Source organism: Osmerus eperlanus, chromosome 4 (genome assembly GCF_963692335.1).
Source record: "Osmerus eperlanus chromosome 4, fOsmEpe2.1, whole genome shotgun sequence".
Taxonomy (NCBI): domain Eukaryota; kingdom Metazoa; phylum Chordata; class Actinopteri; order Osmeriformes; family Osmeridae; genus Osmerus; species Osmerus eperlanus.
This window is the reverse complement of record NC_085021.1, coordinates 4253248-4268544: the sequence shown is the minus strand read 5'-3', so window position 1 is coordinate 4268544 and position 15297 is coordinate 4253248. Positions and strand designations below refer to the sequence as shown.

The following is a 15297-nucleotide window of genomic DNA, read 5'->3' as shown; positions in this document are numbered from 1 at the left end:
TATGGTCGTGCACTACTGTCAAACCGCTGTCTGTGGACATGTTGCTAGGGTGTTAGTAGGCCTATGCGTAAATGATGAGAGGACACAGACAACTAGCCTGTTTTTATCAACTGGTGTCGTTAACAACGGCTATCCTGGCTAGTTTTATATGTCCTCTCATGCCTCGTGCATGTTTTTGCCTTAGATACTCCAACATGCACGTTGTGCTCCCATGTTCCACCCTGCATGTATGCATAGCAAAGCTCTATTCTATGGGATTGCATACGGGAGGTAGCGTTACAGTCTAGAGCTACAGCGCTGCACTGATCAAATTGCGTAATTACAGGCCCTTTCAATAGGTCATATGAGATCAAACGACTAGTCGACAACAGAAATATTGTCGACTTTTTTTTATTGTCAACGTTGTTGATAATGTTGACAAATCATTTCAGCCCTACTGCGGGAGCCCTCTGGTGGCCACGGGGGCACTAAGCAGCCGTTTAGTTCACTATAGCGTCGGGCAGGCCCTGTTTGGCAGGGACCCCCGTCATCATGGGACCCGCTTTGGTAATGCATGCAGGGCACATTGTAGGTGAGACTGTAGGGCACCTCATCTCATTTTCTTTACTTTCTCCATTGCAAGGGTATTTCAACATGTTTTCTCACTTGGAAGGGCATCCAATTTATGAGGTTTTTTATCAGAAAGGAACATCAAGTTTATCCCATTGTAAGGTGACCTATATTGCACTATATCACATTTTATCCACTGGCGGTGCACTTTTCCTTTAGAGGAGCACATTAGTTGGGCACCATATTTTCTCACCTGTAGGAGTACCCTACACAGCACCTCATCACATTTCCTCAACTGATAGGGAAGCGTTTCCCAACCCTGGTCCTCACGGACCCTGTCGTGAAGGTTTTAATTCCCTGCTCCAACACACCTGATTCAAATGTATGGGTCATAATCAAGCTAAGCAGATGCCTGGTAATGATCAATTAATTTGAATTAGGTGTGTTGGAAGTGGGAAACATTTAAAACATGCAAGACAAGGTCGGGAACCACTGGAATAGGGCACCCTTTGGGACACTGTCATGTAGGGGTGGCTTCATAACAGTACCATTGTACTGTAGACCATTGTAAGGGTAGCGTAAGGGGTCCCATTATCGTCCGGCTAGCTCTCGACGCGCCTCATGAATTTTATGAAAATGTAGATATAACCCAAATAAAAACCGTTATTGGTTAGGGTTAAAGCACTGCATCACTTTCTCCATTAGAAGGGCACTCATTAAGACATGTTATCAAATTGTCTGTCTCGAGAGGGCACATCATTATAATTAATTGCATGAAGGGGTATCCTAGAGGGCACTCAATTTTTGCTCCATGGGAATGGCAGCCAATAGGGCACTTGCTCTAGTTTTTGCCACTCTAGAGGGTACTTTAGTAACGCTTTTCCAACCATGGGGGCATCAGGGGTGGTCTCCCCTGTGTCCAACAGTGTGTGCATATATACCCATCTGTGTAGTGTTCTTTGCAAAGTCTTGTTAGGGTTCCTCCGGTAGGAGGGAACCTATTGTTTTTGTTAGTATTCCTATTAATATTATATTTCTCCGTTAAATGGCTCAATAGCTCAAAAAGTCCTTGACCCGATTTTTTCAAATTTGGCCAAATGATACACCAGGTCACTCACTACTCCCAGACCGCTAATGGCCCATGTACGCCCATAGGTGGTGCTATAAGCCACGCCCAAAGTCTACGTGATTTCCCCAGCGCCCCATTATTCCTAAATGCCTGAAAATTGGTATACATGCCTTATTTCTCATGGGGAACAAAAAAGCCTCAAGAACCCATAAGGTCCGCCATGATAGATTTTGCTGTACTGTCCAAATTTGGTTCAACCTTCAAAACCCTTCTCTTCATGAACCATAGATCGAATCGACTTGAAAATTGTTACAGATTTGTAGAATATATGTCTTTCTATAGGGTGAAATTGAATAAGGAATGCAATACAAAATGGCTGAAAGAAGTGTATTTATGTAAATGTCCACATTGCCACAATATCTTTGTGTTAATAAATGAAATATAATTTTGACTGATGGTTTTTCAAACCTTTGTGACTTCAAGATGACATCATTCTGAAGTACCATACGCAATTTCACCTTGATATGTCAATATATGATTGAATTCAATTGAATTGCTCCACAGCGCGCGTGCTACAAATTCTCTGACTCATCCTGCCCCTTGACACTAGGGTGACCACTTGTCGCGCTTTGCGACACCCTACTTGACACACACACACGCGCGAGCTTGGCGAGACGCACACACATCCTTTCTGGAAATTGTGTGCTGACCAAGCCCCCACCCTCTGTTTTTAGCTCCTGTTCCAATTCGCTTCCAATCGCAGCTCGCCGTTACGAATATAAATTATTTTTCGGCGGCCATTGTTGTTTTCAACTGGAATCGCCTGATAGTGTTGGAGGCAGCCATGTTCGGTAAGTCCTATTTTTACACATTTTAAGGTAGAATCAATGATTGGTTTCGTGAAAGTACACTACTCTTGAATTATGGTGAAGGTTTTAGACCTTTAGATCGTGAGTCTGAAGTGACGGAAAACCGAACTCTAAAAGTAGCTACTGTAGCTCTAGGTTTTTTTCCTCTGTGTTTTTAATTAGTGAGTCATTTTGCATCTCGGCGAATTGTTCATCAAAAAGGTTGAGGAGGGCAGCCTTCAGGAGAAAAAGCAATTCCCCACAGACCTGTCGGCTCAGAATTTTGATTTGGGGCGTGAAAGCTTTTGTAATAAGCCTATGCGCCAGGGAGACCGCATAGGCTTTGGCGGCAGCCATGTTTTGGTCGCGTCATGTTCATAAGTTCACCATTTTACAGTTAGGTCTACACGAAAAAGGTCGAGGAGGGCAGCCTTTAGGAGATGTGGGAATTGTGCTTTTAGCCAGATGCTCCGATTATTTTTGTGATTTGTGGACTTGCAATTGGAGTGATACTGCGTCCCGGGGGTACATTGTTTTGACGTTAGCCTCAGAGTCAGGCTCGGCTCGCCCACTGGCAGTGTGTAAACAATTTTGTATTTCACTCAATTCTACTCAAAAAACATATAGACAAGGGCCTGCTAAAGATAGCCAGTATATCTGATTTTTCAAGGCGAGCCTGTTTCATTCGTCATATGCCCTGAGAAAGAGACCTACGTTAGCCAGGCTAGTTTTTCCAATTTCAGTAAGTCAGGCTATTTAAAGGTCTCAGACAGTCAGAATCACTGTTTACAGGCAAATATCAAGCTGGTCTTTTGTCAGATGTGTATATATTGACCAGTTTAGAGCTAAATACTCTTGCCAGAGCCTGGAATCGAACCCGTGTTTTGAGTGACTTTGCATGGGTCTCCATCGGGTCAACACATTTGGATTCAAGTTCAAGTAATGCAACTGCATTTCACAGTCAAAACTGTAGTGTGTATCAAGTGTAGATGGAAAAAGCTTTGTTTTTCACAACTGAACTGACATGGATCCTTTCTTCACTTTTACAGGTCTGGAGGGTCATGCAGAGGCCTGCTCAACAGAGTTCAATAGACGATGCTGAGAGCAACAACAGAGAATGCTGAGAGCATCACAGACCCCTTGCTGGACTATCCCTCTCTAGCTGGACAACTTTCATTCAGCTGGCTTGCCCTGCCTGCCTGCCTGCAGGCCCTGCTTGCCCCTGCCTGCCAGGCCTCCAGAGACAGTCACCCCACAGACACAGTAGCTCTGCAGCCTGCTTTTTTGAGGACATTGATGAAAAAGGACAAACCAGCATTTTTTACTTTGATGAAAGTCTAAATGTTTAATCCTTTCCATGTCCCAGTATGCCAAGCTGCTGACTTTTAGTGTCTTACGTGATTAAACCAGTTCAAGTGCTAGACTTTTGACCTGAATCCAATGATTATTCATCTGAATAAACACCACTCAAGAGAAGTACTGCTTCTTTATTAATAGTATTTATGTATATATAATTGCGCAGCTCCCCGTCAATGATCTAGCACCTCCTCAGCACTTGTATTACAAATTCTCCGGCGCCGTCTTTGCCCAGGGTTGATTGTAACTGGTGTTGGAAAACACATGTAGTAGGGCAGAATAGAGGGACTGGGCAAAGGGTGCTGGTGTGGAAAGTCCCCAAAAACTGTGCAGAATGGGTAGAAAATATTAGATTACATTGTATCGAGGCCCAATTGGAGAAGAAGCTATAGGATATTTACAATTGTCGTAGGCCATTAGATCTGTTTCAGGGGTGTAATTTGTTGGATATGAAGCCCCCACCCTCCACTCCAGAGACAGTTGGTGACAGAGAGGTGCAGACATTAAGTTAAACATAGTCATGCGTTAAGAGTAGAGTAAAAAATACAGATCCCCCCTTTCTAAATAAAGACTGATCTGATTTGTTGATTTCTGTTGCTATGAAAACCAGTTTAGCCAAGCTAACTAACATTGTTTTTAGCTAGCTTGCATTACCATTCAATAGCTAACAAAACATTAGTAAAAATAGCTTGCTAATCAAGCAGAACTTGTTAATGCAGGAGACTCAGAGACCTTAGCGCGTCACTAGCATCTCGTCATATCACGCAGTCGGAGCACAGCTAAATAATCAGCTGTCAGCGCTCTTGAGTACCCAGCATGCAGTGCGGCATGTCAAAAAACGCAAAGACTTGTGGAAAATAGTTCGGTTACAACGGCCATGCGAGGGATTTCAGTTGTTGTCTTCGTTCAGTTAGATGTTTGTAATGTTATTGTTTGTTGGTCACCCTGAGTGTGCATGTCGTGTAGTTTAATGGGAACAGAGAGTCGGCTACTTTACTATCAGAGGCTACACTCGCAAGGAGCTGGATGTGGGCTGTACCCAGGCTGTACCCTAGCCAGTTGCCTATGAGGCTATTCTTGAGATTTACACAAGAAGAAAGTGAATATCCGTGGTTTTCAAGCCATCTTTGAGAAAGTTAGAAAACTATGTTGCGGTTGATATGTATTGATTGTGGGAGGTAATTTTTGGACGACATCTAAACCTCATGTGGCTGCTGCAGCATTTCTGCATTGGCATGACCTGCGCTGGGATAGAGGGAAACATCATGGATGGGGATAGTGTGCGGGCAGATGTGTCTTTATATAGGTTGAAATGGAATGAGAAATGCAATACAAAATGTCTGAAATGGGTGTATTTATGTAAGTGTCCACATTGCCTCAATATCTTTGTGTCAATAAATCAAATACAATTTTGACTGATGGTTTTTCAAACCTTATTGGCTTCAAGGTGACATCATTCTGATGTACCATGCGCAATTTTATGCAATTTTACCTTGAAATGTCAACCATTTCTTAACCTTTGTCCCAAAGCTGACCAAAGCTCATACTCTTCCCTTTCTACTCATACAATCTCAACAGTTGGTGTGTAGCAGAGAGGATAGAGAGACTGACTTGTGACCTTATGCTCATGAGTTCAAATCCCCATTCAGCCTATTGTTGTTGGCCAAACATGAAGTAGTTTTGCTCTCGTTGTCTAAGTCTTGATCTTCTACAGTGTACATGTTTATAATATTTTGCCATTTTGCGGAGGAACCCGCATCGCTGCTTGCAGCTATATTTCTATTATAGTTCAGTCTGTGCTTTTTCCCCAAACAATAATTTGCATAGACTATGGGTGTTTAGACATTAGCCTTTTACTTCGATCATGTCTTGGATTACCATATGGCCCTGTCTGTGATTACCTACCTTTGCCTGCACTTTCACAGTTTTTGAATAACCCATAATAAAAATGAGTCATATTTACTCATGTATGCTGAGACTACACCCTTTGGAAGCAAGTGTGTTGGACTCTGACCCAGTCTCTTTCTCGCAATCTCTCTCTCTCACACACACACACACACACACACACACACACACACACACACACACACACACACACACACAAAGAAAGCAATACAGGGATGTGTGTTAAAGTGCAGACACTCAGACATGACCAGGTTATCAGCAGCATCATAGAGATTGGCAACAAAACTAGGGTAACAAAGATTCAATTGATCTGGTAACACTATCTCCTAGAACTGAAAACTGTTCATGTGTGTCTGACTTGCCACTTTTCTGCAACAGTACAGTGTTAATGTCAGTAATGCTGTTGTTTCATTCTTTGTGTGTTCAAGGTGTGTCTCCATCTATTGCATGTGTATCTCTGTAAGGTTGTGCAATGAAAAACAAAAACTTATTGTACACAGAACTGATCTCTTACAGTACATGGCTAATTTACATGGATACACACATACATTGGATGGAGACACACCTTGAACACAGAGCATGAAACAACACACACACTCAAATAAAGAAGGTGTTTTCATAGCTGACAGATAGCACACATGCAAAATCATTCCAGAAGTGTTAGTCAAAGTGGTTAGTTCCATGTATTGCATCATGTTGAAGATTCTGCATTTCACTTTCTCAGAACCTGACGTTTGCCAGGAGAACCTATCTCATCACCAGGAGATTTGCATGGACATGGACAGGGCAACACACACACACACACACACACACACACACACTGTATGCACATGGGGTATTTGCATCCAACCGAATTGCAGGATAAGATGAGTTGTCTATACAGGAAGTATTCTACAGAGCAATTGCTTTATGACCATAGACATAAGACAGAGGCAAACTTTGTTCAGGACATAGCCTCACCATTTGCTTAGATTATAAAATATTCAGTCTACATAGTGTAGAGGATCTGAAATGTGTATATAATGTAATAAATAATGCATCATTTTAAAGAGGCTTTAATGTTTGAAATTAGCATTTGGCCATCCATAGAATCTATTCATTTTCATTTCTTATTAAGGTATTTGAACCTGTGGCATTTTGATCTACAGTCAAATGCTCTACCACTGTACCTATTCTCGTATAAGATGTCTTCATCCACTGAGTAAATAAAAAGGAGGAGAGCTTAACAGAACTTCCCAGGACTTAATGATGACAGACATAAAAGAACACAAGATCATCTCACTTGTGCATACAGTCTAATAAAATGTTACACTATAACCACATGAGCACTGTAAATGTGAAGAGCTATATAATATACAACATGATACATACATTTCTGAATCAATGTCAGAGTGAAATTAGGCTCAAAAAAGCACTTTACTAACCAAGCTTGATGTGATAGTATTAATATATATCTCTTGATTTGCTAATGTTTGAAGAGAGGTCAGAGAGTGAGATGAAGTAGAACAGGTGAAAAATGCAGAGGATTTATTTATTTTTTATTTAGGATGACTGATGATGCAGTATAACCCATGTCAAATTGTTGCTTGGCTGACGAGCTTCACTGGGCAGGGCCCTTGGCAGCGTCAAACATTTTTTTCCTGCCCTCCATTCCAGACATGGCCTTTACGTTCTTTCTCCAGTCGCTGTCTTCCACTGGCCTCTTCTGTAGGGGTAGTGTATAGAGAGAGAGAGAGAGAGAGAGAGAGAGAGGGGGGGGGGGGGCAAAGAGAAGGTGTGTCAGAGAAGGAGGAGCAAGGTAGTAGGAAAGAAAAGGGAAGAACAGAATGAAAGAGATGGGGCAATGGAGAGAGAAGAGAGTGAGGGAGAAAAGAGAGAGAAAAAGGGAGATGTAATATCTGGTAGTTCCAACAACAACAAAATGTGCCAAGTAGTTATCGCCAAAGCGTAAATAAACTTTGGTTTGCTTTTACATTAGGAGTCCACCATTAGGCATATTTGTCAAAACCTTTACCAGTGTAATCCCTAATGAGGAATCCCCCTTGAGAATACAATGTATTTATGCTAGTCTGATAAGTTTAGAGGGCCCCTGACACATACACACACATTTTGACCCAACCACTTTAATGGCAACAAAAGCTGTTCTTTGGCCTGCAATGCTGTCATTGTCCTTCCTATACTCATCTAAGCACACAGCCTCCACCCTGCTAGAGTATAACTGAGTATAAATAGCTTTATTATCCCCACTGGGGCCATTAATTTAGCAGTAAACAGTTAAAAAGCATAAACAAAATTAAGTCACGAGACACATGCAGCTAAAATAACATACTGTTTTACTATCTAGCCACAACATACAAAAATGTGTCGCTTTCTCTACCCCCCTCTCTTTTCCTCTGTCATTCTTTCTCTATGTTCCATCAGCTTCCACACCCTTCAAGTGTCACACAGCCCTCTGCTCTCCCTGAAAGAACAGTGACTTGTCTTCATTCTGTGATGGAATATTCCGTTCCTGTTTTTCTGTACTGCACAAAAACCCTAAATAATGACTTCATCATTGCTTTCTAACCTCAACCTCTCTCTTTCTTTCATTCTGACTTGCTTTCAGTTTTTCTTTATCTTTCCCTCTTTCTCTTTCTTAAACCTTCTCCTTGGAATGGGCTTCTTTATTTACACAAATACTTCAGACCTGTATCATAATCTGAACTCATGACTCTGAAAGGTCTGACTTGCCTGGTTAGATTTACAGTGTGTGTGGCTGTGTATCATGCGTATATCTGAGCTCAAACCCAATATGTGGGTAACCAGTCACCTTCTCTGTATCCTCCTTCTTCACAGACTTGAGGTTGGTGCATAGATCCATGGACACCTTGTGCTTAGAGCCCAACAGGGAGCGCAAGATGGCATCAGCTGACACACGCACTCGCCGCAGGTTAGGCCTCTTGAACTTCCCTCTCAAGTCCAACACCTTAATGTTCAGATCTTTGATCTAGAGGAGATGAAATGGCAGAGGGGGGGAATATAAATTAGGTTAGAAGATGAGAGGAGAGAAGATTGGGTCTTTGTCTTAGACCCCCAGTCCCATATTTTCCATGTTCTTTGTGTGAGTATATTCGTATGATTAATAGCGTACCTGTCGTTTGTTGAGTGTGACTTTGGCCTCAATGTCACACCTATCCTTATCCACCACATCTATCTTTGTGTGTAGCTCCCTGCATAGGTCCTACACACACAAATATGTGAGAGAGAGAGGCAATTGTACGGGTATTAGGAGTTTGGTATGTGTACACGTGTGTCTGTGTTTCTTTGTGTCTATTACCTGGAGCTGGGCAAGGGTCATACCCCCAGTGTGTAATGGAGGGTCTTTCTCTGCCAGGTACCTCTGTTTCTCCTCCTCCTTATCCACAATCTATTGATCCAGGACAACAATGACAAGTCTATCATAATCATGTTGTTCCATTTCTGTACTGCAATTAGTGATAAAGAATGAATGAATAGGAATTATTTTTCTTTGGTGTGTAAACCACCTGTTTCAGAGGCCGGTCTGTCATTTGATTTTTCAGCTGCTTCTGTGTGGGCTGTGCTATCCTCTAGTGGAGAAATGTCAGCCAGGCTTAAACTCACCTTCAGCATTAGCTTTCTGGAAGCTGAAATCTTCGACTTCCTCTTGGGAGAGAATAGAAATACAGTCAGACAACTCCATTCTGTTCCACTGATACATATTTATGATGTATTTGCTGAAACAGTTCTTGACAACAAAACTGTAAAAATGTTTAAACCTCTTTCTTACATCCTGTCTGTAAAGGGAGACACATAAGAAATGTCAGACATCAAAGAGATTGAATATCCAAAACAAATTATTATTTTACGTTACACATTGCCTATTATTAGGTTAGAAATGAGCTTCAAGATCAGTTGTAATGAAAAATGTTTCCTTGTCTGTTTTCATAGGCTATTTTGTGAACTAAAAAACCTTATGGAATTATGGGGTGTAAGAGGGTATTGTTGGTTTGAATGAACTAATGTGATCAGAATGTCTAATGCTTATTATTATTAGCAGAGGAATCAAATCAAAATGTATTTCTATAGCCCTTTTTACACGCAAGCATGTCACAGAGGGCTTCACATACGCCCATAGAACTGTCCCTCATCCAACCTAAACCCTCAAGGAAGACAAGGAAAAACTCCCAGAAAAACTCACTGCAGGAGAAAAAATTGAAGAAACCTTGGGAGGAGCAATTCAGTGAGGGATCCCCTCCTCCAGAGACGGTTGGTGAAAGAGAGGAGCAGAACACAGGCTTAACATAGTCATACAGCAGGGGAAGTGTCAATGGGTTTTGAAACATCAAAATCCATTGTTCAACTTGGTAGATGTAGGAAGGGACCGGGAAACGCGCTGTTGCCCGTCATGGAGACTGGTTTCCGGTTGGCGACCAGGTCCAGCGTTGGCAAACCGACGACCAGGCAGGTGCTGACAGCACCCCACCCCACACCACAGGGGATGTGTGGAGGGGGGACAGAGAAAAGAGAACAGGGATTAGAGAATGCCAGGAGCAGCTAACAGTTACAGTCATATTAGAATGAAATCCCCACCGGTCGAGTGTGGACTAGTGCAAAAAAAGGGTATTTGATGCAGCCCTAGACACTAAGACAGCGCCAGCCCCCCTCGGTTGGAACATGAAATCGGTTCCAGGGGAAAGAACTCTAAAATAAGTTATATTTATAAAATAAGGGTGAGAATGCCCCGTCCCCCGTTGTCACCAACTAGTAACGGAAACTATAACAATAACATATAGAAGCTTTAATTGCAATTTAAAAGTTACATGTGATACACACAGACAAACACACACCCCAGGTTTCCATAGAAAGTACATACACACATATTTATCTTTAGCAGTCATAAAATTGACTAAACAAGAACGTTTTTAACCTAATTTGGAATGTCAAAACAGTATCAGCCTCCTTAATTGAGACAGGTAATTTGTTCCAGAGAAGAGGTGCTCTATATGAGAACGCACTGCCTCCAGCAGTTTTTTTCTTAATTTTGGGAACCACCAGATAGCCGGTATCTTGAGATCTAAGTGTCCTTGCAGGGCGATAGGGTGCAAGGAGACCAGAGAGGAAAGTGGTGCCAATCCATGCAGTGATTTGTAAGTTAGTAATAGAACTTTGAAATCAGCTCTGGCTTGGATAGGGAGCCAGTGTAAAGAGACGAGAGTAGATGTTATGTGATCAAACTTTCTGGTTGTAGTTAATAATCTAGCAGCAGCATTTTGCACCCGCTGTAAAAAAAATTAAGCAAGTAATTGGGAGGCCAGAGAACAACACATTGCAGTAGTCCAGTCGGGATGTAACAAATGTATGTATTAGCTTTTCAGCATCATCCTTTGAGAGGAATTTTTGTATTTTGGCTATATTACATAGATGGAAAAATGCAGTTCTGGTAATTTGCTTAATATGGTACTCAAATGAAAGGTCTGGGTCCATTGTGATTCCTAGATTTTTTACCAGCTGGCTTTGAGAGACTTTGACGCCGTCTAAGGTCAGATTGGATAAATTATTTCTGTATTTTTACCGAAAATTTGAACCTCTGTTTTATCTGAATTGAGAAAAAGGAAATTTGCTGTCATCCAAGTTCTTAACCCAGAGACACATTTTTCCATAGCATGTGGTAATTCTCCAGGCTTTATAGACATATATAGCTGAGTATCATCTGCATAACAGTGAACATTTACCCCAGAGCTTCTAATTATGTCTCCTAAAGGCAACATGTAGAGCGAAAATAACAGAGGTCCTAGAACTGAACCCTGTGGTACTCCGTATTTTACAGTGGAACTCATGGATGAGCAGCTATCATAGTGGACAAATTGTGATCTGTTAGATAAATACAATCTAAACCACTGAAGTGAAATCCCAGAAATCCCAACATAGTTCTCCATACGTTCCAGGAGAATCTCATGATCCACAGTGTCAAAAGCTGCACTTAGGTCTAGGAGAACCAGGACAGAGATAGAGCCGTCGGAGGCTAATAGTAAATCATTGACTACCTTGGCTAATGCAGTTTCAGTGCTGTGGTGAAGACGAAATCCAGACTGGAGAGGTTCGTAAAGCTGATTTGAGGACAGGTGCTCAGTGAGCAGTTGTACCACAGCTTTTTCTAAATTTTTGGAGATAAATGGCAAATTTGAAATTGGCCTGTAGTTGTTAAGCAGGGATGTAGTGGGGGCTAAACGCACGTAAACGGCGTTTACGCACCTCCCAAAATTCGGAAATAGCGTTTATCCACCTCTAAATTGCAGAAATTGCGTTTATCCCCCTTTAAATAGCGTTTATGCGCGTTTACGCACATATAAATTCCCTGCGCCTCGTATTCTGCTGTAGGAATAATCCGAAATAAATTTGGTGTAACTTTAAAACACCAAAGACTAAATTTCATATTGTTTAACATATAAACTCTGTAGTCTGAATCATTTCATCTGCACTGTATGGTCTGTGACCCTCCAATCAATGCGTTGCGGCGGCGGCGGCGACACCAATCAGGATCCACGAAGTATGTACACACATACACGTTGTGGATTAGTCTACCTGTTCGGAATGGATTAATTGGCCATGGCAATCAGGCGATTTTTGAAGAGACCATCGAGTGCTCCCACTCCCACAGATGCCCGAAAAAGGCCTCAAGTACAGAGTAAGATCAATTCACGTTTGTAAACGTTGTTTTGGTTTGCACAACATCGCATTAAGACAGGGACAAACGGCTAGCCTACTATTATTAACGTTCTTTTAAATACGATAATGCAGATACAAGCCAACCTTACCGGTTCCATCCAAATAGGCCTAATGAAATGTAAAAATAAATAAATAAACAGGGTTCTCAAGCCTCTGTGAAGGGGCTGAAATGCATGTTTCTCACGGTCAATGCGTGGGGGGGGGGGGCTTGACGACCCTGTAAATAAATAAATAATACAATTCATAGTTTACCCACCTCTATTTTTACCACTACACCACTGTTGCTAAGATAACCTAGCCTGGTCCTAACCAGACTCTCGTACATTGCATTTGTACAGAGTCTGGCCTCGCTCCATTGACAAGCGTTGACTTCCTTGTAGGCGGGTACTCTGTTGAAGTTTAAAACTATTGGATCTGACCAGAGCCACTCTGATCTGCCATAACCAATCGCTAGCGTTCGCCTTAGCCAATTCCTTCACCACTACTGTAACAGAACTAGCTGCCGTAGCAGGAAAATCAAACTGTTCCCGAACCCCGTGGGGAGGAGGGCCACAACATCATGGCCACCAACAAAACTCTGCAAAACTTGTTCTTGCCCCGGCTTTAGCTGTTGGATATTCGGCAGCGTTACCACAACGGACCGAATGGCTTTGCTCGTATCTTTCTCCGCCTCCATTACGGAACTACAACACAAACTAGCGTGACATCCACGTCATCGTTCTCAGCCACTCCCTCTGTTCGCTGATTCGCCGGTAGAAAATCAACCTGAAAAATCTGACTTACGTACCTCATGGCCAGACCTATGTACAGAAGCAAAAATAAAATTGAGCGGAAGTACGTAGGAGGGCAGAGCCAGGCTAAAGATAACCTGGATCCAGGTTTGTTTTTTTAAGAAGGTGCTTAATAATTGCTTGTTTGAAACGTTAGCAGAACTACTTGGTCGTTTCCTTCTCAGCGTGAGAAATACAATGTGTGGCGTGAGAGCGTGTGAATTGGTTGAAATGCGAGAGAGTTGGCAGCCCTGCTACAATAAAAAAAAATATATAGAGATATAGAATTCCACCCGCCAAAGTGGCTAGTAAGACTGACTGCTTTACCTGCCACAGACGAATTCTACCCGCATTTGGCGGATGGGCGGGTGCTAATGTCATGCCCTGCCTACATGTCATATAGACAGAGTCTGCCACAGTTTTGCGTCCGAGCCTGTAGGCAAAAGCCAGACTCCTAAAGGACTCTCTGGTGGCAAGGAATCTGTAGGAAAAGAGATAATTTGTTAACTGGTGTGCAACATACATGAGTTATTGTTACTGAAAAAAAAAGTATGTTATTCAATTATCTGGCAATTTATGTCAACAGTTGTGAAGTGCCAAGGTCGCTGGAGGGACCTAAGGGACCAATAAAAAAAATAAAAAAAGGTTCAACCACGGAGTGGATCGGCAGCAGGACCAAAGGAGTGGAAATACTCCCAAGCCCTTTCCTTCCTTGTTCCCCACCTTCAACCCAGGAGGTACAGGGCAAACACTGAAAGGCAGTGATGGCACACTGATACGCACACTATTTTACATATGGCACAAGTTCCAAAGAACTGAAATGTTTTTCTCATTTCAAGAATCAGCATACATTTACATGACTATAAATGGTTGTGCATTTAATTTATGTTTTAGCTCTAGAAGCAGCCTAGACCAGGTTGATGTGGATGATTGGGAGGCATTGGACCTGAGCCATGGAGAGGATGTGCGGGATGAAAATGACCAACAGTCAGCTGATCAACATTTTCAACCTGGTTCTTCAACCAGCAGGGTAGGGCTGTGCAATTGTTTTCCAAATCTAATAAATAATTGTGTTAAATAATTGTAATTTCAATGATGATTAAAATAATCGTGATTATCATTTATTTTCCATAATCAAGCAGCCCTACAACAGACCTGCCGCGCGCAAGAGGGTCTCAGCACCTGCGGTGTCATTGGAGGATAGGCTGCTGGCTATGGTCCAGGAGCCTCCACAACCGATGTTCCATCATGTGCCACAAGAAAAGGATGAGATGTTGCATTTTGCCCTCAGTCTGGTGCCATTGTTAAATAAATTAAGTGGCAGGGGTAAATTAAGGGCAAAAATTGCCCTCTTAGAAAGTCTCCAGGGTGTCCATGACCTGGATCAAGGGCACCGGCAGGCGCAGATGCAGGGCCCTGGTCTAATGACATGGGATCAGACATCCCAGAAATCCCACCAGAGCCACCCGAGTCAAGGATTGTATGCACCACACTCGCATGCACAGTTACACAGGTACAGACCAAGAAGTGAGGAGACTTGGGGGGAATGTGGTGAAAGTACTGTGCCTTCACCCATCCCTCACTTTACAGACCTATAGATCAATAAATTGACTTTGTAAATCATTATTTCCTTTGTGTTTCTCTGTAACTTGTCAACACCTAAGCCCATGCAGTTTGTCTGAAATTAATGGAGTAAGTAAAGGCGGTGCAATGCCCCCCTGGGCCTTGAGCCTCCAAATAGAAGCCCATTGAGGACCACCCAGCTCTCTCCCCAAAACCCCTTTAACAGTGTATTTTGTCACTTGGTTGTGACATTAACAAACATGCTACCAAGAGCTGTAAATATAATGTCTACACACATAATGAAACTATTCTTTTTACTAGTTGCCCATGGATAATAATCATGGCAAAGGCTGGTGTGTTGGCCTACCTCAGTGTAACCACAAGTATTTGCTTTGGTTCGACTGCCAGTCTGTAATTGGTATCCTGTCGCTGGAGATCTGCACCAATAAGTGACAGGATGTGGTCCATCTGCGATGGTGTCATTCTCAACTACGCTCGATGATATTCAGAG

General features: G+C 42.4%; 1 protein-coding gene and 1 long non-coding RNA gene across 3 annotated transcripts; one reads left to right on the top strand and one right to left on the bottom strand.

Annotated features, from left to right (window-relative positions):
- Positions 1–7301: 7301 nt before the first annotated feature.
- On the bottom strand, positions 7302–9145 carry LOC134018199 (troponin I, slow skeletal muscle-like). The gene is made up of 4 exons (XM_062458084.1): positions 9044–9145; positions 8858–8947; positions 8537–8713; positions 7302–7432 (listed from the first exon to the last, which is right to left on the bottom strand). Exons 1-4 carry the CDS (start codon positions 9062–9064, stop codon positions 7328–7330), a joined length of 393 nt encoding a protein of 130 aa, XP_062314068.1. The 5' UTR covers positions 9065–9145; the 3' UTR covers positions 7302–7327.
- Positions 9146–13680: 4535 nt separating this feature from the next.
- On the top strand, positions 13681–14860 carry LOC134018198 (uncharacterized). 2 transcript variants are annotated; one of them, XR_009929890.1, is made up of 3 exons: positions 13681–13960; positions 14118–14253; positions 14366–14860. It is a non-coding gene; the product is annotated as an uncharacterized LOC134018198 (long non-coding RNA). The 2 variants fall into 2 exon arrangements; XR_009929889.1 differs by having other exon boundaries at positions 14363–14860.
- Positions 14861–15297: the final 437 nt, after the last annotated feature.

Excerpts from the sequence above, each read along its gene's own strand:
- LOC134018199 (XM_062458084.1), bottom strand. The coding sequence starts at position 9,064 with ATGACCCTTGCCCAGCTCCAG. Across the intron at positions 8,714-8,857 it reads TCACACTCAACAAACGACAG|ATCAAAGATCTGAACATTAA; the intron begins GTACGCTATTAA and ends CATCTCCTCTAG. Across the intron at positions 7,433-8,536 it reads AGAAGGAGGATACAGAGAAG|AAGAGGCCAGTGGAAGACAG; the intron begins GTGACTGGTTAC and ends CTACCCCTACAG.